This window comes from Syngnathus acus, chromosome 12, assembly GCF_901709675.1.
Source record: "Syngnathus acus chromosome 12, fSynAcu1.2, whole genome shotgun sequence".
Taxonomy (NCBI): domain Eukaryota; kingdom Metazoa; phylum Chordata; class Actinopteri; order Syngnathiformes; family Syngnathidae; genus Syngnathus; species Syngnathus acus.
In genome coordinates this window covers 11,522,826-11,548,107 of record NC_051097.1, presented here as the reverse complement: position 1 = coordinate 11,548,107, position 25,282 = coordinate 11,522,826, and the positions used below count along the sequence as shown (strand labels likewise).

Sequence of the window (25,282 nt, the reverse complement as noted above, 5' to 3'; positions counted from 1 at the left end):
ATAGCTTGCCAGATGCTATCTGTGCTCATTGTCCGCCTCGCATTTCATTAGAGGGGATTAGGAGCAGCCAAAGCTGCCGCTTGCCGACACTCACTTTAGTAACTTGCACACAAATTTCAAATCGATCATTTTAATGGATTACAATAGAATTTCATTTTGATCTCAAGAGTTGACAAAATGTGACAAATGGCTACCCTCGTGGCGCATTGGATTTACAAAGCGGCAAAGGGGTCAAAACGACTCACTGAAGCATGTTGAACATTCTCTTGAACTCTATCCGACACAATGATGACATGCCCGCCCTCCACTAAAAAATGTTAAAACTGCCACAAGATCAAGCAATGTGAACATTCTCCCGATATAGTTCCTTAGTGTCAAGCACCATCGAATACCAAAACAAAACGTGCCGAATGGTCAAATCTCCAAAAATGCGAGGGAGGGGTCACGGAACGACTCGGCTCTCCCGCTCGACTGTGTTTTTGCATTATTATTGGTATGAATGCATCGGGGCCATCGCTCGTGTCGTGTTGTGTTGACTCGGCTCTCATTTGTGGATCTGGCGCGGGCGGGTGCCTAGGAAAAGGAAGAGAGTCTTATCTTGTCTCTACGAATGAATCCCATCTTGGGTTCAGGCAATGAGGAGCCAAAACATGATGACCAGCGCCACAAAGAGGAAGAGTCGGGACAGGAACTGTTCGTCCGTGTGCTGCGGGGTCCCCGGGGCGGCTGAGCGGCGGACGGAGGGAGAAGATTAGGATTGCGAGATCATTTATGGACACGTACGGCCAATACCTGGAGGGGGTCGGCCGTCGTTGATGTTAAAGGCGGTGGCAAAAATACCAAAGGGGAAGGCGCCGATTCCAAAGGACATCTGAAAACCTCCGTCCCCGAAGCCGAATCCCTGGAAGCCCTGAAAACGTGGAGAACCTTAATTAAGGTGGGGATCGGGGACACTGCCCCCTGCTGGCCAGTTGCCATGAGGCACAAACGGTGGCACTGTTCAATTTCACCGCATGGTTTTGCCAATTCTATGACTTCAGAGAGCAGGCCCAGGTTCCCCTAAGCATAAGTGAAGTTATCTTCAGATTGGAATGGGGCATAACACCATCACAAATGAACATGTACTTACGCCGCGGTTTTCTGGCTCGGGCCTTTGGCCTTGCGGTCGCGGGGGTGTTTTCTCTCTTGAAATAAAACAAGAGCGGCTTTGACTTGAGTCACGTGTCACTGTGACCCCATTGCTGTTTTGTCCTGAACAGCCTCCTACCTGGGGTCCTGCTGACTGGTGCTTCCGCGCCCATATAAGGGGATGACTTTGTCCCTGCTGATGCCGGCTTTACACACCGGGCACACTTGTCTGCTCGGTCTCGTCTCCAACCACTTGGAAAACAAACAACGTGTTTATCTGGAAAGCTTTTATTTTGCAGTTGAAACCAGAAGAGTATAAAACAACCGGTCAAAATATTCACACGGGGGTATGAATAGAAACGTTTTCTGGTTTCAGTTGGAGATGATGACTGGAAAGTGTTTATAAGAAGACAGTTGCGCTTACCTGGTGCAAACAAGGCCAGCTGATGGGGGGGAAACAGGTTGGCGATGGCGGAACGTTGGGAAAGAAACACGTCGTATTAGACACACGAGAAACGGCACGGAAAGCAAACTCAACCAGGCTTTCGCTCTCCACATTTGACGTCGAGCAGACAAAAATGCTCGGCAGCTTTGCATCGTGCAGCTGATTGATGGCCTCGCGAACGTCACGTCACGGCCCTCAACTCTTCATTTGATTTTCAAAACAATCTGCATTAGCAAAGATGGACGTCCTACCAGAAGAGGTGTCCACACAGGCTGATGACGGCATCCTTGGCGGTGTCGAGACAAATGTTGCACTCAAATGTACTGTCCTGGTTGCCACCGTCGCCCGCGGTCGTGCTGCTGGATCCGGGGCTCGCGTTCTCCGGGGCGGCCGCTCCGGCGACCGGGGAAGGTGAAGAGGGAGCCGCGCTGGCCATTTACGCGAAGCTCCAGTCGGTTAACAACTATGCACAGTCGGCTGGCAAAGCTACGCCGACGTCCAACACGTCAAAAGGCGCACATTGAGACACCGGGAACGGGTCCAATTCTTCGGAGTTGGACGTCAGCAAGCTAGACAGCTGTTAGCTTGCGTGCTTGCTTCCTGATGTGAAGCCGTTGTACGGGCCAGGCGATGAGCTGAGCGATTCACCGGCAGTGACGTGAGCTTAACACGGCAAAGTATTCGAAAGACGCGTAAGCTAAAGTCCGAGCTTGTTGTTTCGAGTTGGGAAAGCTAGCTACGTCACGTAGCGGGAGAGCTAGCCTTCTTCTTCACGAAAACAAAACAAGTACACAGCGTCACCTAGCGCTAGCAGGACTTCAGTGAGAAAATAAAAGTACACAGCGCCGTCTAGCGCCAGGAGGACTTTAGCGACGCTTTATTTCGGAAATGTCGCTGAGAAACATGAAATGCAGAGGTCACGTGCACTTGCCCCAAAAAAAAAGAAGAAAAAAAAGAGTAAGGTTAGCGTTGGGGAATGTGTACACTCATAAACGAAAGGCTTGAAGAGGAAATGAAATTTCCAGTGAATAAAATGAAATGCAACAAAAGACAAAGTGAAGTGGTCATGACACTCAGTTTCAAAAAGGTTGCCAGAGAACGCTGTTAAGCATCTTATGTTGAGCGAATGACTCATGTCAAACATCGGAGCCACACCAACAACATCCATATGGACTCAAACATTTGGCATGTTTTGCACTGACTGAGAAGGTCCAGTCCGGACATCCATCACTGACTCCAACCTTTCCGTCACCGAGCGTCTTAACATTTGGTTGAAGTCGTTACCGATGAAAATATAAAGAACGGGTGACAGAAAACTGTTTGCCGCAGCCAGAGTGGTGCCCACTCGCATCCCGGTATGAAGACTCTCCAGGCTGACTTTCTTCACGTCCAACTCCAGGAGAACAAAAGTGTGGTAGGGAACCCAGCACACAAAGAAGCAGGAGATGAGCGCCGCCATGATTTTGTAAGGCTTGCTGGATCTAAATGAACAAGACGCACGCACGCACATCAGCATTTGACAGCTTTGCACGTTTTTGGCGAAGCCGAAAGCCAGCGGGAAGGAAGACGAGGTCCCACCTGATGCTCATCCCTCGCAGCTTGGCTGCCAGCACGGCGCTGCAGCACACGATGGCCAGGAAAGGCACCAGGAAGCCGCATAGGAAGCGGCTCAACGCCACCGCCTTGTGTCTGGACGGCGCCGTGTAGCGCACGTAGCATCGGACCACGTCTCCTTGGAGCGCCGTTTGCCTGACAGCCAGCGAGGGCAGCGTGAGGAGCGCCGAGAGCACCCACATGAGCGCCACGGCCGCCGAGGCCCCGCGGACCGTGCGGCGGTTCCGCGACCACACCGGGAAGCAGGTCAGCACGCATCGGTCGGCGCTGATCACAACTAAAAGGAAGACGCTGCTGAACATGTTGAAGAAGAGCGCCGAGGACGCCAGCTTGCACAGCGCTAGTCCGAAAGGCCAGTGCGAGGTGAGCGTGTAGGCCACCTCCAAGGGCAGGAGGGCGCAGAACAACAAGTCGGAGACGGCCAGACTCAGGTACCAAGTGGTGATGACTGTTCTTTTCATCTTCCAGCCGCAGATCCAGATCACCAGGGAGTTCCCGGCCAGGCCCACCACGCAGACCAAGACGTTGACGGCCACCAGGAAAGGAGTCAAAGACGCCTGGTGGCCGCCAACATTCACCGTGCCAAAGAGGCTGACATTATTTTGTTGGCTTTCGTTGTCAGCGCTGTAATCTCCAAACTCGATGTAATCCACAGTCATCCTGGATGCGCGCGCTCCTGAAATATTTCATCATATATTAGCACTGAAATATTTCATGACATATTATTTTTGAGGGAGTTAGCCCTCAATGTTATTTCATTTATCTGACAGGTGTCACACACCTAAATGTGAACATTCCTGGATCCTAAGCAGTCCTCCAAAGAAAGTTTCCAATTTGAAAGTAAATTGTACCACTCTAGTCAAGACAAAACCAAATTGTTAGTACTTACTTTGTGTGCTGGTCTGGGTTTGAAGCAATCCACACATAAAGCATATTTCTGCTGACTCCCATGCAACTACATAACTTCCCATTTTTTTTGCTTGCAGGCCAGTTCCTGAAAAAGTGACACAATATGAAATTAGCCCCCCGCCCCCGTTATAATTATTTTTTATTGTCGAGCATTCACTTTATTATAACGCACCAGCATGGATCAGACGACACGAGTTCCACAAACCGATGATGGCAAACGGTTGAATGTCGTCAAAGTGATCATTTCAAAATATTACCACTTGCGGGTATTTGAAGATATAAAGTGTTCTATATTGATATTTGTCTGTTTCCTACTTTTCTTTAAATCATTGCTGATAGTTATTGTGAGACATAACCATGTGTCTTGAACATGATCGTTAATCCTAACCTAATTGAAGGGCATTTGAGAAACTGCGTAAAATAGGCGCAGTCGTGAGTATCCCCGCCCCCTTGTTGTGACGTATGTTACGTAAAGCATTAGCCGTTAGCTGCCCTTAAATGATCGCCGTGTTTCGAAGTGCGTCACTTCGGTTGTGTTATTGAATTGAACAGCATGGCGGCCGCTGTGGCGATCAAATGCCTCAGTCCTCTCACTTTACTCACGAGGAGACTTTCTGTTCCCGAAATCTTTTCCCAGTGTTGCTATCACCAGAAGGTAGGAAGTACCATTATTTCATTTGATTTTAAATCGATTTTTTTCTTTTTTTCTCATGATGGCGTCGTTAGGAACTGGATCTGTGTGGATAACAAGTGTCACGTTAGATGACCTCCAAATTATTTTTATAATCGTGTAAAATCTTCATTCATTTTAAAATGTAATGGAAAATATATTTTCAGGTGCGTCATACCGATTTCGGATGGTCAAATGTTCAAGTGGCATAATGTGAAAGTATCATTTCACAATCAATCATTAGCATCTTGAGTTTCATTTTCATGGATACGAAAGTCCTGTAATATATGTTCATTTAAATTTCAAAAACGTTTTCTGCTCTACAAATGTCAACTAAAATATAGTTCATTTGGGGTTTGTTTTTATCATGTATTTATTAAAAGTGCAAATATTAAGAGCTATTTGACCTAAAAATGTAGATTTATTCAAGCAAACCAATTGTTCTTTATGTGCTTCTTAGACACATGCTGATTACAACTAAAAAAACAAACAAACCATTTGAAAGTCGCATGTAACGTTGCCTTGGTCACTGTGACTTGCAGAAAGTTGGCGGCTGGGGTTCAGGGGGAGTTCAGGCTGCAGTCGTTGTCATGCCAAAGAATGATATCCTGTCCTAATGTGTTTACTCCATTGTGACTCACGGAATGGAGTCCATGGGGGGGGGGGGGGGGTAACTTGATGTCTGGAGGCGCAACAAGAGCTGACCCGAGTTGTGTCAAAGGTGGTGGATCATTACGAGAACCCGAGGAATGTGGGCACCCTGGACAAACACTCCAGGAAGGTGGGCACCGGCCTGGTTGGGGCGCCGGCGTGCGGCGACGTCATGAAGCTTCAGGTCTGCCGTCACGTCTATCAGGCCCTGTATCGTGAATTGAATTCACTTGATTTGAGGGTTGGTTTTTTTTTTTTTTCCCCGTTTACAGATCGAGGTTGACGACAATGGCAAGATCGTGGACGCCCGCTTCAAGACGTTCGGCTGCGGCTCGGCCATCGCCTCCAGCTCGCTGGCCACCGAGTGGATCAAGGGCAAATCTGTGAGGAGCGGCCGACTCAGACTACGAGGTGTCCTGTTGCTGACGGTGTAGCGTTTTCTCTTTGAGGTGGACGAGGCGCTGAGCATCAGGAACACGGACATCGCCAAAGAGCTCTGCTTGCCGCCTGTCAAACTGCACTGCTCCAGTACGCAACACTGACACAAAACAAGCTACTTCACTTCATGCTAACATCGAATGCAAAATGCCACAAACGCTAACCTTATGGTGATTCGGAACACAGTGCAGCAACGCTTACAAAGAAGGATTTTTTTTTAGTCGTTCCATTTTTTGTGTATCTAATGACGCGTCTCTCCTAGTGCTTGCCGAGGACGCCATCAAGGCGGCGCTGGCCGACTACCGGCTCAAGCAGCAAGACGACCAGCAGGTGGCAGCCAATTGAGCAGCGCTTCCCGTTTGGCAGAACCCGCGTTACTTCCTGCACCTGATAGAAGCGGACCTGGTGTGACCCAAGTGAACGTCGCCTGTCACGCATGCGCACAGCACTAATGCTTCAACTTCATGTTGACGGCAATATATGTAACCAAGCAACAGTGTGTCAATTATCTAAATAAAATGACTCAAACATGACAAATTGTCTGAGATGTTTTAAAAGGAGCGAGTTATGAAATCGAGTCATTTGGCAGCGTCAACATTCAAACCCTTTGACAGGTCAGGGCCAAACAAACACGCAAGTGCGCCGTGTAGAGACTTCAAATCGGGTTAAGGCTTTCAAATTTGGCTTTTAAAAGAACAGACCGTACGTAGAAAGAACTTGAGTCTCAATGAGAGAAAAAAAAAAAACACCCACTTGACTGAGTAGTTGGCTGGGTTGGTCCCTCTTGGCAGGTGGCGTCGGTCCACTTCCACTCGTCACGAGTCCAATCTCGCTCCACATCAGATCTGGTCTGGGTAGGTTGCAGTCCGCGAGCCTCCCTACACGTTTGTGTTCAAATATCTCAAACAGCATCAATGCTAAATGTGTTCGCTTGCCTATGCTGTTTTTCATTGTTTATTAGCATTTGGCTAAAGGAGCATCCCTTAAGCAACACTATGCGCTTATTTGAAAGCCCCCAATATTTCATGATCTATAATCCCATCCAGTCCAAGGCACATTTACAGAAAACGGACCATCAGGCACCTCAATCACAGCTGCGATTCAAAGCCAGAACTTCCAAACTGCTGGGCGCACACGCTGGCCAATCATGCTGCCCAATGTGTCAAATGTTTCAAACTCAATCAGCAAGTGAACGGCAAGGCCGACATGCTAAGCGCTAGTCCCGCCACCGCCGTGTACATCTCTTTCAAAAAACTCAAAACGTGCTTTGAGGTATGTCCGGGGTGGTGTCCCTTTTAGAAGGCTGTTTTCTCCCCGGCGATAAGCTGCAGAGTGGCTGAATCGTTGTGAAGATGCAAAGACGGAGGTCGCAGATTCCGGCTGCTGGCTGGCTCCCGGAACTCATCTTCGGGCTTCTCCGCCCCATCGCCCTGCGGTGACGCTTCGGGCGCCTCGCCGGCCTGGTCCGCAACCGGCGTCTCTGTCCTGGAGCCGTCCTCCAAAGTTTTGGTGGGAGTCCTCAGACTCTTCGCCACCCTCGTGATGTCCGCCTGGAGCTGCTTGTTGGAATCTGTTAGTTGGCTTTCCCGATGGGTGGCGGCCGCCGTCTTCTTCTCGGGAATTTCATGAAATCCCCTCGCCCCGCCGCTCTTGTCCTGCTGGTCTACGTACATCTTGGCGGGATACGACGACGGGTAGTAGGTGTGGAACTTACGCCGCCTCGTCAGGAAGACGGCGCCGCACACGGCCAGGAGCGCAATCAAGACCAGGGACGCCACCACCAGGACCAAGACCATGTGGTCTCGCAGAAAGTCCACCACCTGGCTCAGGAAGTCTTGCGGCGTGAATCGGTGGTCCAAGGCGGCGCTGGAGGTCGTGACATCGTCCGGTTCCTCGAGGTCGGTACTGCCTTCCACCAAGTTGTACAAGAGCAGTTTCATTGCGCTCCAGGATCTGGAGACAACAACACAAGTTACATCCTGGAATTCACTTCACTGTGATGTCTCTGGAGATCAAGATATCCATTATCTGAACGGCTTATCGATCAATGGGGTCAAAGGTGACATCACGCACAGAAAAGCTCTGATGTCCAAATTATTTCGTGACATCACCTCAAAGCGACGATTCCTCGTCCAATTGGATCGCTCGCAAGCCAAACAGACGGGATTGTAGGAACGTAATTGTTACTCTGCAAGGGGGGGGGGGCATACTCACTTCCTGTTTAGTTTGGGACGTGAGTCCGAGAGACCTTTTTGTGGGTCTTGCTATCAGAGACGTGCACCTAATTTGGGAGTGATCGGTGCAACTGATGACGGGGCATGACTTTTTTTCCTGACCATCTGGAGACAACTATTGAGTTGATCCACTTCAAAAGATGCACCTAAAACAACCACGTTTGACTTCTGGGTGAATCGGCAAAATACAAAAGAAAGAAAGGCGTGATGATGAGGCTGCTTTTTTTTTGAAATTCTGCAGTCCGTGCTCAAGCTAGGCCAAGTGAAACTTTATCTGGCTAAGGGGGCTGAGTTGACGTCCCCCCCCCCACACACACACGCGCATGCCTGGGTAGTGTGACCCATAAATATTCAAATGGAATAATAAAATCAGTCCCAATAAGAGAGACAAACAACTTGCAAAGTCAGCAAAAAGCTTCAAGATCCTCACACTGGAAGCATCACTGGAAAGAGTTTCCCTTCATTTTGGAATTTAGCGCTACGACGGATGGAAAATACTCACCAGCCACCACTGAGGGAGAAGAAGAAGAAGGAGAAGATGAGTTCCTGTAGGTAAAGAGCTCAGATGAAGTACGGAAAAGTGGAAGCATAAAGGGCGAGCGTGGCAAACTGGTCCACATGTCCACTTTCCCTGTGCGGAATGGTCGAAACAGACGGCGCCGTTCAAAGGCATGAGCGGACCTCCCTCCCTCCCTGTCTCCCTCCCTCCCTCCCTCCTTCTTCATCAGTACTCCTCCCCCCGTTGACTCTACACAGATTGTTCTTGTTAGCCAGATGTTGACATTGTGCTGCTGAGGTGGAGGTAGGGCCAAGTCATGGCTTGGGCGCCTCCCCAAATGGATTTGTTTTGGCCCGATATTTGGCCCGATCAAATTTCGAGAACCCATGAATCCAAAAACTTTGACATGCACACATTTTCTACAGCTGTAGACATGAAACATGTCACTTTAATGCTCTTATTTGAGTAAAACCCGCAAATTGTCCTTCTCAGTGAGCCCCCCCCCCAAAAAAAAGGAAGAAAAAAAAAAAAGACTAAATCAGTCGTCTGAGGCAACTAATGCAGGAAAAGGTGAATGTTTCCTGTGTGGCCTTCCTCCAGAATGGGGGTTGGAATCAAAAGGGTTTGCCTCTTGGAAACAACGCAGACTAACATTTGCCACTTTATATGGTCATCATCAGCGACACCAGCCGTCGGCAGACACCTCCAAGCTTGTTACACTGTGTGCAGCGCTGCAGAGAATTTGTGATGAGTGAAAGCACAAACGACGGAACCCACTTTGATGGTGACAGTTGAAAAATAGATTCATTTCCTCCTATAGGCTATCATACCGACTTGGGCTGATAAAACATTTGACTCGTCCTTTGACCTCAACGCAGGAGTGAGCAAATTTGTTATTTGATCAACTCATCAAAAAACACAGCCAAATAGCGGCCAAACAAATGGCTGCTAGCTTAATGCTAACACAGAATGAGAAATGCTAAAGGTGTGCTAACTAAACGAGCATCTAAATTGTACTTCAGGAAACCAAAACAGAATCCACCCATCATGAAAAGAAATAGTTTTTGTTTTTCAACAAAATATTGACCCAGTATTTGCATACAAGTCTTTTTTTTATTTTTTTTATTTTTTTATTATTCAGCATTTAGCCACTTAGCATTTACACAAAGAACCTAGGCTACATTCAGCTGCTTTATGTCCTCCAATCGTTTCTTTTGTCTCTTGGTAGAGATGTGAGATCAACATAGTTCCTTGACACCAATCAGGACTTAGCCAGAACATTGGCGCCAAAGTCAACCAGCAAACCTGAGAACTGAAAGGCGGACGTGCTAAGCGCTCGGCGGACGTGCTAAGCGCTCGTCCACCGCGCTAGCAAAACGCGCAACGGAAGACTCACCATCCATCCGGACAAAGTCGGCCTTTCTAAACACACCTGTCACCCTCCGGAAGGAAGCTGCTTAGGGTGAGGTTGTCGTCCATGTCATCGTCGCTGTCCCCGCCGCCGGCGCTGTGAAGCACCAAGACTCCGTTGGAGACCGGGCTGCGCTGCCGCCTCACGCCTTCGTAGTTCCTCTCGGGCAGAAGCGACGACATGAAGGTCATCTCCGTCTGGTCCTGGGCCTTCCTCGGCTTGTAATTCCTGGTGGAGAGTTTGGCGCAGAGGACGATAGTGGATACCATGAAGATGGTGGCCAGGGCGGCCAGGCAGGCGATGGCCACCAGGCAGGGCTTCACCACGCCACGGGGGGAGCACGACTGGTTCTCCGAGACGGGGGGATTCTTCGGGCTGATGCAAGGCGCCCGAGTGGTCGTCGGGCTCGAGGACGTTCCCGCTGAGGTGGAGCTCGGGCTTCTCGTAGCAGTAGGAGCTCCGGGCCTTACCGTTGTTCCGAAAGCTGGAGGACTCGTTACTGGAGGCGAACTTGGTAGCTCAGGGGGTTCTCGCGTTGGAGTTGTCCCAAAACCTGGAGGAGGTCTGTGACTTTGGGTCGGGATTGGCGTCGACTCAGAGCCGGATCTCGTTGATTGGGGAGGGTCTGCTGTGGAGACCAGCCTGGTAGGATTGGAGTTAGTCGTCCAAGATGTCACTGCGGTGCTTTTATGACTTTGGATTGGGAGTGGAGTAGACCAGATAGTGGCCCTTGGTGCTTCTGGTGTGGAAATGGAATTGGTAAGATTGGCATTGCCGGCCAAAGATGTGTTCAAAGCTGACAGAATGGTGTGGCCTTGGATCGGGGTTGGAGTAGCATCTGGGACAGAGCTGGAGGTCTCTGGTGAGGAGAGTGGACTTTCTTCGAGCAGAAAGATCCTCAGGTTTCAAAGAGCCAGTAGGAGCCGGTCCCCTAGAAGTCTCTGGAGAATGGACTGGAGTTGAATTTCCCTTGGAGCCAGCGATGGAGCTGCTTCTTGCTGCTTCTGGTGTGGTGGTCAAACTGGAAAGATCCCAGTTAGCAGGAGATGTGTATGCGGCGATCTTTTGACTTTGAGTGGCCACTAAAGTGGACTGGATTGTGCTCTTTGAGGCTTCAGGAGGCTCTGCTGGTGTGGAGATCAGACTTCCGGAGGAGGAGTTGAAGATAGGATCGGAACTCTCGGGAGCAGATGTTCTTCCCGTTTCAAAACCCGGAGTGTGATTCTGGATTGGCAACGGATCCGAAGCCCTTTTGGTGGCATCTTGACCAACTTTGGAAACATCTTCAAAGGTCAACCTGGTCTGCGCTTCATCAGTGGTAGGCACCACCGAAGCGCTCGAGACCAAAAGTGAAAGGCAGCCTGACAGCAAAAAGCAGTTGATGCCGAGAGCCGCCATCTGAAAGAGCGACAAACAAACCGTGGTTTGCCTCCAAATAAGGAAACGCCGCGTTGCTTGCAACATCTTTTTGACCAACAAAGATGAAAGGCAAATCGAATACAGAAAGCCTCTTACCTGAAGTCCCCAACAGAAGCAAGCGCTCAAGTCATGCCAGCGCCGACGATGACTCGTCCGCCGCGTGTCGACTGTGACACACGGCCGACAGAAACAGGAAATGTTGGCGCTGGAGGGAAAAAAAAAAAAAAAAAACGAGGCGCTTGCGGCCGAGGCGCTTGCGGCCGAGGCGCTTGCAGCCGAGGCTTCGCTTTGCGAGGAGGAAGTGGCCTTCAATTGTGACACGTTGCGCAAGGAAGTAGATAGCTTACTTCTGCAAATGCCAAGCGCTATAATATATCCTCCATTTTTTGGTCAATCAAGTGTTCCTCGCAGACCCTTGCAAAGCAGTAAAATGTCCACCAGGGTTTGATCCGGCCGGCTCAGCCATTTTGCCCACCACTCGCGGCCCAGCTAATTTGTGTTCTTCAAATGTGTGTGTGTGGCGTTTGAGAAAACTCCCCGCAAGCTTTGGTGTCACTTTTTGAGTGTAAAATCTTTATTATGTGCACAGAAGTCATCATCAGCGACGGTGGCGGCGTGAAACACAAACCGACCAAACGGGGTGCGAGCGAGCGAGCGCTTCCTCGTCCCAACACCCCAAATTGGCTTGACTTTTGTTTGGACTCCGCAAAGATCCTCCATACCGACCGACCGACTGCGCGAGCGAGCGAGCGAGCGGCAAGAGGCATCACTACAATTTGCACGACATTTTACACCGGATATGCAAGCCGCCCACCTGGCGAAAAGCCCCCCAATGTGACATTTCTTACACATTTCAAGTTCTTCCACATTCATTGATGGACAAAAAGGTGGGGGGGAGGGAGGGAGCTTTAAAAAAAAGGTCTACCTGGAATGTACGTACAACAGGACAGAAAATGCAAAAAAAAAAAAAAAAAAAAAAGTGCATGAAACTGCACACGAGTAATATTTGGCAACACGGAAGATGAGAGGAAATACTGATGCTACACAAACGTCACATGACATTAAGACTGTTTCTTTTCCGTCTGTGTGTCTAAGCGTGTGGAGGAGTGGAGAGAAGAAAAAGGGGCGGGCGGGGGGAAATGGAAGAAAAAGTTCATCTTGGAATGTTGGCCTGCCTGGCGGCTCCAAATTGGGTCCAGCGAAGGGGGGGGGTGGGGGTTGAGCTGGGGGACTTACATGGCAACCTTGGCGACCTGCTCTTCCAGTCTGGCGATACGCCGGTCCTGCAGGATGACGCGGTCCCGCAGAGACTTGAACTCTCGGAGAACCTCTTCCAGTTTGTCTTCCATCTTTTGCTGGAAAAAAACCCCAAAACGACACGGGCTTTGAAAGCGGCGCCGCATCGGCGCTGATTCGCCACTTGTCGCATTTGCTCCGACCGCATTCATTCCGCTACTCCAGCAAAAACGAGAAAAACGGGCCGCTCCGATTGGCCGTTAGCTAGCAGCTCGTGGACTCACCGTCGCCGGCTGCGCGGGAGCGTGAGACGTAAGGTTCTTCTGGACGTTGGTGGCGTTTTCGCTCTTGGCGGTGGCGGCGGCGGCAGCTTTGCCGTCCAGGATGTTGGCTTTGACCACTTTGAGGTCTCGGCTCTTGGTGGGCACGTAGCCGTCTTTGAGCGAAATGAGGACCGGGCCGCCGTTCTTGCCGGCGAACCACTCTTCCGCCTCCAGGGCGGGGTCGGGCCCCGCCGTGTCCGGGTACAGGTCGTCCTGGAACAGGTCCGACTGACAACAAGTTTTATGAGTTGCCATGTTTCTTTTCATTTCTATTTCAATGAACGTGTGCAGTTGTAGCAAACATGAAGAGCGGTGAATGAATTGAGCCTCACCTTCCGAGGGACAGTCATGATGATTGGTTCACATTTCCTCTCCTGTAATTTGTAGAACCTGTCAAGAGGACATTTGGCATCAATGGAGGTCAGCCCGATGCGTGTTGAAAATGGCGGCCATCCATACCTGGCAATTTCACATTTGTTGACATCCAGCCCACGCTTGGGCATGTAGCCCATGCCCCTCTGCGGCTCCTTGGTGGTGAAGGTGTTGAGGTAGTGCACGTACGGAGCCTCGTCCGTGATCTCAAAGTAGCGAATGCTGCTGTCGCCCTGCCGAAGGACTAAGCGTGAGGCGCAAGAGCGGCGGCAGACGCAGCAACGGCGGCAGACGCAAGAACGGCGGCAGACGCAAGAACGGCGGCAGACGCAAGAACGGCGGCCGCCCGACGCTCACCTTTCCGCAAAGGTACACGATGTTGGTGTCCGGGTCAAAGAAGGGCAGCAGGACTCCGTTGCTGGAATCCATCTCCTGAACGCAAATGGGCTCCTCCATGTTGTCCTGCAAAGTCAAGTCAGACGTGAACCACGTTGCGCTCTGACGCCCCCCAGTGGCCATGGCCAACATGACTGAGTGACATTCCAGGCAGGAAGCATGACATACGGTTTTCCAGAGCGCGAGCTGGCGTTCGCTCATGCGGCTGAATCCGGTGGTGAAGATCTTTCCGTCTGCTAGGAAGATTGCTCGCATTGGCCGAGCTCCCTCGTGGGCTTTGTCCTTCTCCTGAAAACACATAGACGCTCGCTCGCTCGTCACGCGGGAAACTGCTTTTCGCACGCAACGGCCAGTCCGCTCACCGCCACAATCTTCTTCTTGCGTGGGTCCACCACGCGGACCTTCTTGTCCTTGCAGGCGGTGCACAGTAGGCTGCCGTTGCGGCTCCAGCTGACGCTGAAGATCACGTCGGGGTGCATGTCGTCCAGGGTGATCATGGCCTCGCCGGTGCCCACGTTCCAGATGATCACCTGGTTGTCGCACCCTACGCAGGGGCCGCAAAGACTGCTCAGAATTGACCCCAGAAGTCAGCTCGGCCCGATTATCGGATGTCTCGTAATAAAAAAATCAAACGGGACTTGTTTCCTCCCTGAAAAGGGTCGGTCGGGGCTGAGAACGGCGCCCTGCGGCACTTTGGAGTACATTACCGGCGCTGAGAAGAACGTTGCGAGCGGTGGGGTGCCAAGACACGATGCCCACCCTCTTGGAGTGGCCTTCCAGAACCACCACGGCCTCAGAGAGGGGGGACTCCAGGCCGTTCTCGGGGATCTGCCAAACCTGGGACGGATACGACAGCAAAATGGTCCGCTTGGCTTCTCAGAGTTCCAAAGGGCCTTCTTACCATGACGGTGCAGTCCTCGGAGCCGCTGGCGATGACCAGGTCATTGTGGGGGCACCAGTCGATGTCCAGCACCGGACCCGTGTGACCGCACACGGTGGGGAACACCTTGTCGATGCGGCCCGTCTACGGCACACACACAGCGAGCGGGCGGCATGCTTTCAGACCAGCAACAATGCAAAAAGGCTTCCCGCCGCCGCGTCACGTCCATTTGGTCTTTTATATCAATCCAAATTTGAAATGGATCAAGCGGCCGAACCTGATGCCGTCATTAAGACATGCTCATTGATGGAAACGGAACACGACACTGCGGAGGTTGATGATGTGTGCTCTAAAAGCTAGCAAGCCCCACCATAGGATGCTTTCTTGACTTGTCTTGGATTTTTATTGCTGACCTTGTGCAAAGGCAGGACGAGGAAAGCGCCGCCGCCGCTGGCCTCGATGATGATGGCCACAAACTTGGGGTTGACGGCGCAGAAGGAGCTGTCCCATGTGACCCGAGAGACGCGGATGTCGTCGTAGCACTGGTCGTTCCTCACCGCCTGGCCGAAGACGTGGCGGAACTTGCTCTGTCGCACAACCCGCCGCAACATGTCTGCCAAATACGATGTTGAAGTGGTTAGCACAATGACAACGAGGCGCCGCCATGGGACAGGCCAGACGTAGTGTGCAGTATTGCAATCGTACAAAATCCCCCAAATCTGCCAAGAATAAAAACATCTCTTGCCACATGGGCTCAATTACACTGTATCACCATGAACTGGTTGGACAAATTCAAATATGAGGGAGGTTTGAATCCCACGCGTTTGACTTTCTTCCACTGCAGCTTTTTTTTTCTGTTCTTTTGAGCACAATGTCCTCGCACACAGATGTGAAGTCATGGAGGCAACATCTGCACTGGGCTAACTTAAACAATGGTGGTGGCTAGCTGCTAACGTTAGCCTCCATCGTACCGGGGCTCATCGTCGTCATTGTGTTCAATTGAACCCATTTTACGAACGCTAGAGGTGTGCGTGGTCGTTGAAGCGCCACGCACGGTGTATTTGAGTCCATTCAACCACACGGGACGGGTTTAATAGCGAGCTGGCTAGCCACCCAAGCTAACATTCATTGAAGAGGCTCGGCTCGGCTCGATGTTGAGTAATGAGATCCAGATGCTTGCCACAAACACTTTGCTGCTGTTTTACGCGTGTAGGAGTATTTAATTGCATGAAGATGAGATAAGATGTTAAAATCGGGTGGCGTGTTTGGTCGTCCAGCGGTGAGCCGCGCCGCGCCGCTTCGCTTCGCTCCGCCCGAGCGGCGGCTGCGAGCGAGAGCCCGGAATAGCCATTCCGCGGCCAAATGTTATCTTGTTTCAACTTAAATGACAAGGTGCGTGACAAATGTGTCGGTGGGACGACGAGCGACGCTTTCTGTTGGACTCCATCACCCCCTCTCAGCGTTGGGCATCTGGCGGGCTGGGCTGGGCTCGCCTCGCCTAGCCGATTTTAGCCTAGCTGCTAGCTGCTGCTGCCGCCGCGGTGGACCGCCGCCAGCTGACGCAAGTGCAGATATTTCCAGCCAGCCCAGCCTACGAGCTAACGGATGCTGCGGAGCTCCCCGACCGTCACGTCAAACACTCCCCCGAAAAGCCAAGTAAAAAGCACACGCTCGTCTTACCTGGAAAATCGACGCCGCAGTTCTTTCCCGAGGACAATCAATCACGACACATGAATGAGTGGAGTTTTTCGGCGCGCCCTTCTCCTGCAGGACGTTCGTTCGTTCCTCCAGTATCCCTTGTCTCCACGCACGCACGCACGCACGCACGCTCACCACGGACACGGAACGCCTGGTGATATACGTCGTGAAAATCCTCCTCGTTCTATGCTTGTGCGTGTGTCAGGATGCCGCTGTTCGAATTTCGCACGCCCTTTGCGCTCATCTCCTGCATCAAAGTGTCGCTTGCTTGCTTGCTGCTTGCTTGTTCTTCTCCCCCGAAAAAGCACCGTTATTACATTCAACGGGGTTTGGCGATGGGCTACTGCACATGCGCACACCGAGGCGCTGAATGCCACGAATGTGTGAATGGAGGGAGACGCGACGCGACGCGACGAGAGGGGAGGGGAGCCGAAAGGGGGGAGGAAGATCGCTGGATGCTGCCTGGGGGAGAACCACAGCGATGGTGCACCATTGCGACACATTTGGAAAGCTCAAGTTGACAAAGACATGGAAAAGAAGACTTCCGTCCTTGGAAAAATGGCGCACATCCATCCCTCCCTCCCCCTCCTTTTTTCTCAGCACTTTGAGATCCTTCACCCTGGCCTGGTTTTGGAAACACTGGAGGTGAGGAGATCTGGAGGAGAGCATCGCAACATACCTTTTTTGGGAGACGGTTGATTTTCTCGCGGCCTCTCCTTGGATTTCTTTGGGACATCAAAGGCGTTCTTCATCTGGGACACTTTGACGCTGGGGTTGCGCTCCAGCACCTTGGCTTGGCTTTTGGGCCCTTCCGCTCTAACTCGGTCCTCCTGACTTCTCCTGACGGTTTCCTTGACCAGTTCGGACACCGGCTTGTAGGAATCGGCTTTATCGCCGTCCGGTCGCCAGTCGGTGGAATTGTCTCGCGGGTCCGTCCTTTCGGGCGGAAGCGCTCGTCTCAAAGGTTCTTGGCTTTCCTGGTCTGCAAACGGATTTCGGGGCTTTGACGCAATCGGTGGCGGCGGCGCTGCTGCTTTTTTATACAGATTGCGTCTCTCCAGGAAAACTCTCCTCCGCACCATGTCCAAGTCGACGGGATCCTCGTCCGGAGACAACTGCGCCACTCGGGCGCAGTACTCAAAGTCCACCAAGCCTCCGTAGTCGTTGTCCGTGCGGTCCCGCGCCCAAGAACCAAACTCTACCGAGCGACGACGTACGTCGGAGCGCGAGGCGTTGGCGTTCCTCTCGTCCCACAACGGGCACATGTCCTGATTGGCGGCGCCGCCCGTGAGGAAGCCTTTGTGAAGGTCCACGGTGTGTCTCCTCCTGGCCCTCTCTTCGGAACGGAGGTGATCTTTGCCTCGTCTCTCGGCGGACATCAGCTGAGCCGTTTTGAGCTTGATGAAGGGCTTTGGCGGTTTTTTGGGAACCGGCGGAGGCGGACCTTTGGTTTTCGGCTTCTCCTCCGACAGCTGTAATTCTTTCTCCGACGTGAGATGGGTCAAAGGTGGAGGAGTGACCGGCGCAGCCTTCAGCCTTTTTGAGACCGCACCGGCAAACCCGTCCTGGGCGACTTCCCCTCGGCTTTTTCCGACCACGGCGTCTACCTCGTCCCTATCCTTAACGGCCGATTGACCGTCTTCTGTTTGCAGCGCAAAGTCCTCCTCGTCCGGAGGTCTGCACATGTCTTCGCCGTGCCATCTGTTCCCGCTGGCCTCCATAGCCCAAGAGCCGTCACAGGCTGGAAGCTTCTCCGATCTGGTCTTGCCGAAGTTCAGAGCACATTTTGAGTCCTCGGCCGTAGCGGCGTCCTGCCGACCCTCCCCGTCTCCACCCACCGCAGGTCCGTCCCTCGGAGCGAGATGCCCGATTGGCCGCTCCGTTTGGGGATCGGAATGCTCCGACCCGGGGGAAGCTCCTCGGGCGGACGCCACGCCCTCCCGGCCGTTGCGCGGCTCCTCGTCCTCGTCCTGCATCTTGTCCACCTTCTGACCCATGCTAGCGGTTCTGTCTTACAATCAGAAAGGCAGGCGGCAGATGTATTAATAGCTGCGTAACAAGGGTGACATCACACGTCAGGCGTCGCTGTCTATCTTTAAACCATTCCGAAGCCCCTCTTCTCTATTTTGGTGAACGGCCTTCCTAGCTATCTTCTGCGATGCAGGAATGCGTTGGCGGCTAAAATTAGGCGACCCGCATGCGGCCGGCCGGTTGAGTCAGGAGGCCAATAAAGGCAAGCGGATACGTGAGATAAAAAGGTCACGTTGAAATTTCGGGGGAGTCCCGTTTATTGGAAAAGTGATCGGAGCCTTCCGGAGCGAGCGCTTTCGATTCTTTGGTTTTGTCCAAATAGCTTCAACGGCGCCACGAGATGGCGTCAATCGGCTAACGTCGTATTGACTGATTGTTTGTCACCTTTTCACTCATTCGGTGCCATTGACGGTTGCAGATGTCAACGATATTGACTGGGCTGGCAGCGAGTGAGTTAAGAAACCTGGAATATCAGCATTTGACTCGAGTACACGTGCTACCTGTCCTGCTTTGTTTGTTGCGATGCTTGTTTTGGTTACGCCGTCCCGCGCAAAGGTCAGCCAGAATTGGCGGGCTGAATCACAGGTGCCGCCGCCGCCGCTCTGAAGCGCTTGTCTGGCGGATGGCGAAAGGATTATTGCACAACGGCGAGGACAAAGCTCAGCTGACCCAAGTGGCACGCAGAGGAGCGGCGTCATGGTTATTTTTAGGCTCGGGAGAAAACGCAAAACAACGGCTTGGATTTTTAAATAGCCAGCGGCTAACCATCATTTAGCATCATGTTAGCGTGTGTCACAAGACTTCAGTTCATTTGAATTGTTTTTTAGATTTTTTTTTTTTCTCCCAGCTGTCTACTAGAAAACATGTGGAAATTAATTAACAATGAAATTCAGCGGGAGGGACACAAGCACTGCATGTAAAAAGACAAAAATGGGAAATGTTGGAAGGAATACTTACCAAGCAAGAAGGACAAAAACAGCAGGACGCTCTTCCCTGACTGTTTTCCTGCAAGAACTCAATAACCCAATTAGAGTCCCAAGGGGGAGGCACAAGAAGAGATGGCGCCGTTTGTTTGTATGTTGCTCACACACCTTTTTCATGGTAAACCCAAGAGCGTCAACAAAAAAAGTCAGCAATGTACAGTCGTGAAGATTGGAAAACACCAGCGGTCAAACAACCAAATCCTTCCTGACATGATCAAATAAAGAATCAAATCAAATAAAAATACAATTGTCTTCCTTTCGCCAGCAACCTAACTAGCGGCGTGTTTACACTTGGGTTAAAAATAGTGTCAAATTGTGTTCATTTGACCCGTCCGTCTGTGTTGTCTGGCACAAAAGCAGGCACCTTTCTCGGTTGCCTTGTGCAAAACGATCCACTTCAGATGCCACAAGGGGTTAAACGCAGAGTGAAGGCAAAACCAAATTAGTCAAATGGAACTCGTGGAGCAGTTTCTGGGAGCCACTTAGCATCGGCCAAGGAACAAGGAGAAGTGTTGTTGTTTGTCTTCAAAAAAGTAAGCCTCATCTCATTTACACACACACACAAAATAAAACCATCTCCCTCGTGGTGGTGCAATAAGGAGCACGCCAAAAACAACAACAACAACAACACGTCAGCCAAGCAAAGACGGTCAAGAATATCTTTGGAGAGGTTGCACTTTTACAAAAACAAAGCTGTGACGAGGATGCTTTGCGCTTTTTGGCTTCCCCCATCCGTCCTGGAAATGTACGTCTGCACAAAATGTCTCCTTGGCCACCTTGCTGTTTGAGTTGGGCCTTAAACCCTTTCAAAATAAACTCTTGCGATGCAAAATGACGTGAGATATCATCTGAGTAGCGGCGTTCTTTGTGATATGGTTAGGGAGAAGAACGGCTTTCAGATGTTTGCCTTCAAATTGCAACTCCAAGAATCCCACCGCGGCTTTGTCAAAGTCACACGACGCTACGGTACGCTACGCTAAGGTACGCTACGGTAGCCCTCCAGAGAAAGACCTGATGGTCCTGTTTGTGTTTCAGCTTCCACAAAGTCCAAGCAGCCAACCAGCTCGCTCGGATTCCAACCCCAGTTTGAGCTGGAGCTCCGCTGCCCCGGGGCCGGCGCCGCGTCAAACCACATCAGCCATCCCGGCGTCCGCTCCCCGATTCACTCCAGTTGGGCAATTTCCGAAGCGCTCTGTCCTCCGGCCTCCGCTTGGTCCGTGACGGCGGCGGCGGGGTCTTCGCAACTCATGGGCGAGAGCGGCTTCTGGCGCAAAAGCGGCACCTCGGCGGAATGGCAGTACTGGGCCGAGATGGCATCCGGGAGGGAGTGCGAAATGAAAACGGTCCCGGGTGGATCCACGCAGATGGTGGGGAGGGCGCAGTGTCGGGAGGGGTTGAGGCGGTGGGAGCGCGCCCCCGCCGGCCGCTCGCAGCGCCGCCCTTGTGGTAGACGCAGGCAGCAGTCTTTGCAGGACTGGTAGGAGGGTTTGACTTTTAAGGGGTTGCCCGTGCTGGCGCTGTCCTGCGGGGAGAAGAACAATGGCAGCGTTTGGACACAGCCATGTCATTTGGACACAGCCATGTCATTTGGACACGGCCCGGCCGCAACAACTCACGTCAAAGGCAGCCGGGCAGCTCCGCTTGGCGGCCAGCCGGTTGCTGTTGTTGGTGTTCAAGTTGGCCAGACCCAGCCGGCTTTCCTCGGCGTGCTTCTTGCCCTCCAAGGCGGCCATCTCGGCCTCCTCCTTCTTGGCCTCCTCCTCGTCTTCCTCCTCCAGCGTGCTGAACTCCAGCCTCAGTCTCATGTCCTCCAGGGGGTCCAGGCGTCCGCACGTCTGCGCCCCCGTCCCGCCCCCTCCGCCCGGACCGCCCCCTCCGCCCGGCAAGGCCAGGTGGGCCACGGGGAAGCCCTCGTCCTCCAGGAGGGCGTCTCGCTCCACGTCCTCGATCTCGATGAAGACCCTCTCCATGCCCAGCAGGGGGGGCCCACGCACGGGGGTGGAGGGCTCGCTGTCCAGCGCCGAGTCGGACAGGCGGCGAAAGTAGTAGTTGTAGTTGAGCGAGTCCAGCGGCTCCATCTCCAGACCTCGGCAGGGGGACGCCCCGCAGAGCCCCCAGGCCTCCTCCTCGTCGCCGCCGTGCCGCTCGGAGCCGCCGCCGGAGGCTGCCAAGTCGTCCGAGGCTTCCTCGTCCGTGCCGGGTCGCCACAGCTTGTTGTGGCGCTGTTTGCTTTGGGAAACAAACCAAAAAAAAAGAATCAATGCTAATTTGCGTTAGCCGCCGATGGCGTTTGGCATTATACGTTAGCAGTCGGCTAGCGGTCGTGTTGCTTTGTACCTGGCGTCCAGGATGCTCTGGTAGTCGGCCAGCTGCCTCATGAATCCGGCGTTGGGCTGAGCGATGCCGCGCTTCTGCTTGACAAAGTTGTAAGCTTTCTCCAGCGGCCATCCGTACTCCTTCATGGCGTACGCCATGACCGTGGAGGCCGAGCGGCTCACGCCCATCTTGCAGTGCACCAGGCACTTGGAGCTGTTCTTCCTGAAGGGAGGGGCCTAATGGATCAGCGTTTCACTCCAAGTCCCATTCTGAACACGCTCACCTGGCTTTGACAATGAAGTTGTAGGTGTCGTTCCAGTGGGCCAGCAGGTCGCTGGCGTCCTCGTCGTACACACACACGTTGTGGTAGGAAAAGAGGCTCGGGAAGAAGTTGTCAATCTCTCGGGTCACGTTCAGAACGTAGCCCACGCTGAAGAATAAAATAAAGGAAAAAGAGCAGCATTTTTGGGACGTCGAGATTGAAAAGACTCCATCATCCTCTCACCCGCAATCACGAAGTTCCTCCAGGTTGGAAGCGTTCCATTCCGAGCCCTGCGCAACAAGAAATAGCGTCGTCGGGCGGCCTGGAATGACAGGCAACGCGAGCGTGTGTTGCGTTCTTGCCCTTCGGACCAAGTAGACGTGGTCAAAGATGGGCGTGGCCTTGTCCATCTGGCCCAAGATGAGCAGCATCTCGTTGTCGATGAACTCCTTGAACTCTTTCAGGTTGCAGCTGGTGTCTCGCTCCAGCTCGTTGCGGATCTGGCACCAAACAAAACCGAGTTGCAACATGACTCGGATGTAGCGCGACGGGCTCGGTCGGGGCGGGGCGCTCACCTCCTTGGAGGTGACGTTCTGCAAGTCTCGGAAGGTCATGATGCCACGGAGCTTGGCTTTAATCACGCTTTCCGTTCGCTCCCTTTCGGTCGGCCTGCGGAGACGGCGCAACGTCAGTAGCCGACCTGCGCTGTTAAGCTAGCCGAGCAAAGTCCCAGGTTTGACTTGAGTCGAGTCATGCGACTGGAGTGCGAGACAGACTTTGGACTCACTGGTCCCCAAAGACGGCAGGGGAGTCTGGGCGGGTGCTCTCCAGGTCCATCATGGCGTTCCACTCGTTGACGCGGCTCTCCTCGGACGACATGCGGCTCTCGTAGAAGGCCGTCCAGGCCAGGGACGGGCCGCCGGGCAGGTAGCCCAGGCGGCGAGACACCTCGCACGCCTTGTGCACCACCCGAAGGGCGCACCTGAGCAAGGCGTGGGCCACCATAAGCATAAGGGGCAAATCTTTCTGCCACTTTTACGACTCACCACATGGCCTGCACCGACACAGGCTTGAAGGCATGCGAGCGCCCCGTCGTCTTTACGCTGAAGCCTCTGCGAGACAGAAAGAAAATCGACAACAAGAAGCAATCCGTCTTTCTTTGACTGGCCGTCATGATGAAGCTCGTCTTACCCGTCTCCATCCAAGCGGATGTTGGTATCGCTCCACAGTGGCAGCACCATCCCGATGGAGCAGCTTTCTCTGGACAGCCCGGACGACATGGATTTAAAACGCGACAAAACGGGCCAATGACACGGCAGAGACGCTCAACCTGTCTTGCGGGACCAAGTCCACCCCGAGGACGACGTCCTCCTCCGTGTCCTGATGGCCGACGGTGTACACCAGCAGCATGTAGCGCACGCGCTCCGACCAGCCGCTCTCCAGTCGCACCGCCTGACAAACACAAGGACGTCATTTCCAAATCCACCCAACGATGGATCATAAGCACCAAATAACATGTACCATCTTAATGCGGTCTTCCGAGCGCAGTATGGTCAACATGACCTGCAAGTGTTCAGGCAAGTCGCCTGGAAACAAACACAAACGTGCACGTTGCCAACGTGGACACTTTTTGCGGGATGACTTTTGAACGTACCTGCGTGTGTGTGTTGGGTAGGTGTGTCGGCTGCCTCTGTGCTGCCGCCCTGCTGGAGGAAGAGGGCGGCTCCCTTCACCACAAAGAAGCTCTCCTTGAGGCTAACAACAACAACAACACATAGGAGTATTTTATAGCAATAGGCAATCAGAAGAAAGTCCATTTTAAACTATTTTTTGGGGATCAATACAATCTGTGTTTGTTACTGGCAGCATCAAAATGTCGAAAAGAGGACAGACTCACCATTGGTTATTTTTGCGATCCTCGTCGCTCCCAAAATCCTGTGCGACCGAAAAAACAAGGAAAAATCAATACATCAAATGCTCTTTGTCTTAAATAAATGAATAGGTGGAGAAAATCTTTTCTTCTCTTTTTTCCCTAATAACCCCCTCAAAATTCTTCAAAAGCAGATGAAATGTGTTTTCCACAAAAAACATATTCCCCGGAGGAGAAAATATTAAGGAAAAAACAAAAACTCAAACAAACAACAAAAACCCGTGTCACGCTCAGAACAAGTCACCACTTGTGTTTGTGGGGCTATGCCGCCCCCTGCTGCTCGAAGGCCTTAACAAACAAAACATTCAATCACTCGCAATCAAATGTAGGGGCAATTTGTGGAGGCGCGTTACGAATATTTTGGCCCTTCGCGTGAGCCCAAATATTAGGAACGACTCTCAGCCAATCAAAACACAGCCTCGTCGCCATTATGCAGGCAGGCAGGCAGGCGTAGCGAATAAAGTGACCAAATGAACACTTTGTTGTTACGTTGGCTAAAGCCAAAGCGACGATGCTCGCCCCTCCCCTCCCCTCCCCACTCCACCCCACCGCACCCTCGCCGCAATTTTTTAACTCCACATTTGATTTCTTATTGGAGCGCGTCCACCTACCTCCCCCGCGCTGCTGCTCGAGGATGCTGCACTCGGGCTGGGGCAGCGCTGCAGAGTCACCAGGGCCATAGCTGGACGTGGACGTGGAGGAGGAGGGGGAGATGCGGGAAGATGCGCTGAGTTGGCCTCCGCTGTCACCGGGGAGAAAATGCCGAGTCAGGCCGGGCGACGCGGCTCCTCCACCGGCGCTTCCTGCATAAGCAGGACGAGGAGCACAGGCATGATAGTGACGCCGCTCGTGTCACTCGCGTGCGCTTGGATGGCGAGAGACAAACAGAACGTATGTGCGTGCGCGCGCGCGCTCGAGCGCGTGTGCGCGCGACATGCAGCTTTGTGGATGCCACCTCTGATTGGCTGGCCTGGTTCGCGTGTGCGCTGTCATTGGGCCAATGTTGTCAAGGTGACTGGACAGACTCAGACCACAACCGCCCCACTAAAATGAATCATAATCATGATAATAATAATAATATACGATGATGACACTTTTTCAGGATCTCTGTGCCATCGGACAAGTAATGTAATCCAACTGAACAGAGCCACATCAAACCAGGTGTCAAATGGTACAAAAAATGAGAGCGATTCATGAACACTTCTAAACTTTATTTAACGTTATTCAAAGGCACTTTAAATAGTATCTAGCCACCCACGCGCTCTGGCCAAAGCTAAAGGAAATCTTGCTTTGGCGCCACCTGGTGGCATCTTGTTGAAACGAAGAGAAGAGCTTTATTTGGGCGGGCAGTCACCTTTGGAAAAAAATGTGCTTTGGCGCCATCTTGTGTCATCTACAGGCAGTTACGAACCTTTTTGAGCAGGCGCGTCATTTACT

The 25,282-nt window shown here is 52.4% G+C and overlaps 7 protein-coding genes across 10 annotated transcripts; 1 reads left to right on the top strand and 6 right to left on the bottom strand.

The window, feature by feature from the left end:
* Positions 1–119: 119 nt before the first annotated feature.
* rnf185 (ring finger protein 185) lies at positions 120–2,355 on the bottom strand. 2 transcript variants are annotated; one of them, XM_037264963.1, is made up of 6 exons: positions 1,825–2,355; positions 1,553–1,571; positions 1,268–1,380; positions 1,130–1,184; positions 841–910; positions 120–726 (listed from the first exon to the last, which is right to left on the bottom strand). In XM_037264963.1, exons 1-6 carry the CDS (start codon positions 2,007–2,009, stop codon positions 629–631), a joined length of 540 nt encoding a protein of 179 aa, XP_037120858.1. In that variant the 5' UTR covers positions 2,010–2,355; the 3' UTR covers positions 120–628. The 2 variants fall into 2 exon arrangements, with proteins under 2 accessions (XP_037120858.1, XP_037120857.1); XM_037264962.1 differs by having other exon boundaries at positions 793–910; positions 1,825–2,354.
* A 115-nt stretch (positions 2,356–2,470) lies between these two features.
* On the bottom strand, positions 2,471–4,193 carry LOC119130946 (chemokine-like receptor 1). Of its 2 annotated transcripts, none has more exons than XM_037264949.1 (3): positions 4,077–4,171; positions 3,152–3,847; positions 2,471–3,054 (listed from the first exon to the last, which is right to left on the bottom strand). In XM_037264949.1, exons 1-3 carry the CDS (start codon positions 4,136–4,138, stop codon positions 2,748–2,750), a joined length of 1,065 nt encoding a protein of 354 aa, XP_037120844.1. In that variant the 5' UTR covers positions 4,139–4,171; the 3' UTR covers positions 2,471–2,747. The 2 variants fall into 2 exon arrangements, with proteins under 2 accessions (XP_037120844.1, XP_037120843.1); XM_037264948.1 differs by having other exon boundaries at positions 2,472–3,054; positions 3,152–3,863; positions 4,077–4,193.
* A 401-nt stretch (positions 4,194–4,594) lies between these two features.
* LOC119130959 (iron-sulfur cluster assembly scaffold protein IscU-like) lies at positions 4,595–6,386 on the top strand. The gene is made up of 5 exons (XM_037264965.1): positions 4,595–4,751; positions 5,488–5,601; positions 5,690–5,800; positions 5,867–5,945; positions 6,118–6,386. Exons 1-5 carry the CDS (start codon positions 4,650–4,652, stop codon positions 6,198–6,200), a joined length of 489 nt encoding a protein of 162 aa, XP_037120860.1. The 5' UTR covers positions 4,595–4,649; the 3' UTR covers positions 6,201–6,386.
* A 405-nt stretch (positions 6,387–6,791) lies between these two features.
* On the bottom strand, positions 6,792–17,007 carry tmem119b (transmembrane protein 119b). Its single transcript, XM_037264958.1, has 3 exons — positions 16,891–17,007; positions 8,592–8,802; positions 6,792–7,808 (listed from the first exon to the last, which is right to left on the bottom strand). Exon 3 carries the CDS (start codon positions 7,793–7,795, stop codon positions 7,151–7,153), a length of 645 nt encoding a protein of 214 aa, XP_037120853.1. The 5' UTR covers positions 7,796–7,808; positions 8,592–8,802; positions 16,891–17,007; the 3' UTR covers positions 6,792–7,150.
* Positions 9,722–10,904, bottom strand: selplg (selectin P ligand; the record flags this gene model as incomplete). Its single annotated transcript, XM_037264966.1, has 2 exons — positions 9,722–9,893; positions 9,985–10,904. A coding segment is annotated over one exon (894 nt), but the record flags the coding sequence as incomplete, so codon positions are not given.
* On the bottom strand, positions 11,971–18,334 carry LOC119130936 (coronin-1C-A-like). Of its 2 annotated transcripts, none has more exons than XM_037264928.1 (11): positions 17,003–18,334; positions 15,039–15,238; positions 14,647–14,769; positions 14,453–14,582; positions 14,108–14,289; positions 13,914–14,033; positions 13,707–13,811; positions 13,437–13,582; positions 13,310–13,367; positions 12,939–13,205; positions 11,971–12,773 (listed from the first exon to the last, which is right to left on the bottom strand). In XM_037264928.1, exons 1-11 carry the CDS (start codon positions 18,318–18,320, stop codon positions 12,651–12,653), a joined length of 2,772 nt encoding a protein of 923 aa, XP_037120823.1. In that variant the 5' UTR covers positions 18,321–18,334; the 3' UTR covers positions 11,971–12,650. The 2 variants fall into 2 exon arrangements, with proteins under 2 accessions (XP_037120823.1, XP_037120824.1); XM_037264929.1 differs by lacking the exon at positions 17,003–18,334 and adding an exon at positions 16,306–16,894.
* A 1,381-nt stretch (positions 18,335–19,715) lies between these two features.
* Positions 19,716–25,280, bottom strand: ssh1b (slingshot protein phosphatase 1b). The gene is made up of 15 exons (XM_037264931.1): positions 24,457–25,280; positions 23,813–23,850; positions 23,570–23,670; positions 23,437–23,501; positions 23,246–23,367; positions 23,107–23,175; positions 22,962–23,027; positions 22,703–22,897; positions 22,491–22,584; positions 22,287–22,415; positions 22,159–22,205; positions 21,937–22,083; positions 21,675–21,875; positions 20,954–21,566; positions 19,716–20,859 (listed from the first exon to the last, which is right to left on the bottom strand). Exons 1-15 carry the CDS (start codon positions 24,523–24,525, stop codon positions 20,500–20,502), a joined length of 2,316 nt encoding a protein of 771 aa, XP_037120826.1. The 5' UTR covers positions 24,526–25,280; the 3' UTR covers positions 19,716–20,499.
* Between the last annotated feature and the right edge of the window lie 2 nt (positions 25,281–25,282).